At 38.3% G+C, this 2,822-nt stretch overlaps 1 protein-coding gene across 1 annotated transcript; it reads left to right on the top strand.

Moving 5' to 3' along the window:
• The first annotated feature begins 764 nt into the window (after positions 1-764).
• Positions 765-2,299, top strand: LOC125281349 (olfactory receptor 5AN1-like). Its single transcript, XM_048214509.2, has one exon. It carries the CDS (start codon positions 1,010-1,012, stop codon positions 1,991-1,993), a length of 984 nt encoding a protein of 327 aa, XP_048070466.1. The 5' UTR covers positions 765-1,009; the 3' UTR covers positions 1,994-2,299.
• Positions 2,300-2,822: the final 523 nt, after the last annotated feature.

Below are 2,822 nucleotides of genomic sequence, written 5' to 3'. Positions count from 1 at the left end.
ACACCTATTGAACAATTACTGTGTATGGAATTGTGTGCTGAGCATCCCCATGAATTTTCATGTAACTATCCTAGTAATCTGAGAGTTCAGGGGCTCTTAATGTTCTCACATTATTTTGAGTAAATCAATCTTAGTGTGTAATCTCCTGGGACAAGTTCATAAAGCGAGAGGGAATCAGACAAAACTCCAAAGACTGAACCTTTAACTACAGTACCATGCTGTTTCTTAAGTAGTAAAATACCCTAAAATTGAAAAAAGGTTGGGGTCAATAGCGAGCTCTACTACCTTCCCTTTGGCATACTTAGTACGAAGACTTCACTAAGAAGACTTGTTCCACAACTTTACTGGGCACATATACTGTGCCTCAAGAAAATATTATCAGAGTCATCACTTATAATATAGTTTTCCAGACCACTTAGAAAATGATATGTTAACTGCATTCCTATAAGAGTTTGTGAAATTATTACAAATGCGGTAAATAACTTTTCTTTAGGATAAGGAGGAAATTTTAAAACATTATCTAGATGACCACCTGGGACTGAAAAGCTATCTCATTTTTAATCTAGAGTGATTTCACGTATTTTTTTGTAAAGCAGTGGTTATGTATGAATTATCAGAAGTTTTAAAAAAAACTTTTAATCAATGATGTCTGTAATAATCACAGCATTTCTTTTATTTTAGTTCTCAGTCAAATTCAAAAACAACTCTTTAATTTTCATACGACGTCATGAAATAATTGAGAACCCGAAGGACTTTTTTTCTTTTTTTAATTTCAATTTAATTAAGCAACAGATAGGACATCATTAGTTTGAAGCACTTTTAACAACACACGTCTTGACAATTTCAGATGAAAAGCTGGGTGTTTTCATTAGGACAGTAAAGGATTGCTTCTTTCCCTGTACTCATTGGAGGAAAAAAATGACACATACGAGAATTGTAATGCTGTCATTTCACCTGAGTCAGCAGTGCATTCTCTTCTCTCTTTTCTGATTTCAGAAGCAGCAAGCCAATGATTGGGGGAGGAAGTATTACAGAGGTCACTTATTTCATCCTTTTGGGATTCTCTGATTTTCCCAGAATCCTAGCAGTGCTCTTTGTTGTATTCCTGCTGACCTACATTTTGACTCTGACTTGGAACCTGTGCCTCATCATCTTAATAAGGATGGACTCTCACCTCCACACACCCATGTACTTCTTCCTCAGTAATCTGTCCTTCATAGATATCTGCTATGTGACCTCTACAGCTCCCAAGATGCTCTCCACCTTTTTTCAAGAGCAGCAGACTATCACCTTTGTGGGTTGTGCTGTTCAGTACTTTGTCTTTTCAACCATGGGACTGAGTGAGTCTTGTCTCCTGACAGCCATGGCTTATGACCGATATGCTGCCATTTGTAATCCACTTCTCTATTCAGCAATCATGTCACCCACCCTCTGTATTCGGATGGTGCTGGGATCCTATTTGGCTGGACTCTCTGCTTCTATATCCCAATTGTGTACCATGTTTCAGCTCCACTTTTGTGGGCCTAATGTCATCAAGCACTTCCTCTGTGACATGCCGCAACTGTTAATCCTGTCCTGCACCGACACTTTCTTTGTACAACTGCTGATTGCTATATTAACAATGGTCTTTGGGATAATAAATGCCCTCATTATCATGATATCCTATGGCTATATTGTCATGTCCATCATGAAGATCACTTCAGCTAAAGGCAGGTCCAAGGCTTTCAACACCTGTGCTTCTCATCTGCTAGCGGTTTCCCTCTTCTATATCTCAAGTATCTCTGTTTATTTGAGTTCCAGCTCTGGTGGTTCCTCTAGCCTTGACAGATTTGCATCCGTATTCTACACTGTGGTAATTCCCATGTTGAATCCATTGATATACAGTCCGAGGAACAAGGAAATCAAAGATGCCTTGAAGAGGTTACGAAAGAAGAGATGGTCTTGCAGAAGTTCTGTCCCGATTTGTCCTATCAGAAACCTTAACCCCCAATAGTATGCACATGAATGGACTCTAACAAAATTCCTACTGCCTTTGGATAAAGAAAGGTTAATTTGACACAGATAATATGCCAAATACACTGACAGCTGACTTGATTCCACACATACACAATATCTTTAAGTCCTGGAGGTTCTTACTTTCACCCTACATGAGGAGTGGCCTCATTATTTATTAATAATCTGCAAGTGGGCCTCCTGCGTGAATCAGTCGGTTAAGCATCTGCCTTATGTTCAGGTCATGATCCCGGGGTCATGGAATCAAGCCCCATATTGGGCTCTGTGCTCAGTGGGGAGTCTGCTTCTCCCTCTCACTCTCCTCTGTGTTTTCTGTCTCTCTCAGAAAATAAATGAAATATCTTAAATAAATATTAGAGTTACTCAATATTAAATATTGCAGACTAAGAACAAATATGGAGATCTGGTAGTCTTTTATTTTACGTCATAGAGATTTATGGTTTTGTATGGGATTATCTAAAATCTGGAGTAGATATTTAGACTCACTCTAATGCTGATATTTTCTGGAAAGCTTTCAAGAGCCAGAGACAAAATAGATAGTACGATAGGCAGGATTTTAACTGTGGCCAGTTTTCTCTGTCTCAAGTAGAACATAAAAGTTTTGGTCCTCATAATCTGTTTGAAAAGTGGAACAAGATGTGTATCAACACTGGCTGCTGATATACAGATTGCTCAGACTTGAACCAACTGATATAAACAGATATCATTACAATTACATATTATCCTTGGAGATTCACTGGGTTTTTATTGCTTTTTGGGGGGAACAGGGTCTCAATTCTGATAAGTCACATAATTCTTCCATTTAGTTA

The sequence above is a fragment of the Ursus arctos genome, unplaced genomic scaffold (genome assembly GCF_023065955.2).
Source record: "Ursus arctos isolate Adak ecotype North America unplaced genomic scaffold, UrsArc2.0 scaffold_23, whole genome shotgun sequence".
NCBI classification, from domain to species: domain Eukaryota; kingdom Metazoa; phylum Chordata; class Mammalia; order Carnivora; family Ursidae; genus Ursus; species Ursus arctos.
The sequence above is the reverse complement of the archived record's forward strand: the minus strand, read 5'-3'. Positions and strand labels throughout refer to the sequence as shown.

What these genes read in the sequence shown, in the direction of transcription:
- LOC125281349 (XM_048214509.2), top strand. Translation starts at nt 1,010, where the DNA reads ATGATTGGGGGAGGAAGTATTACAGAGGTCACTTATTTCATCCTTTTG.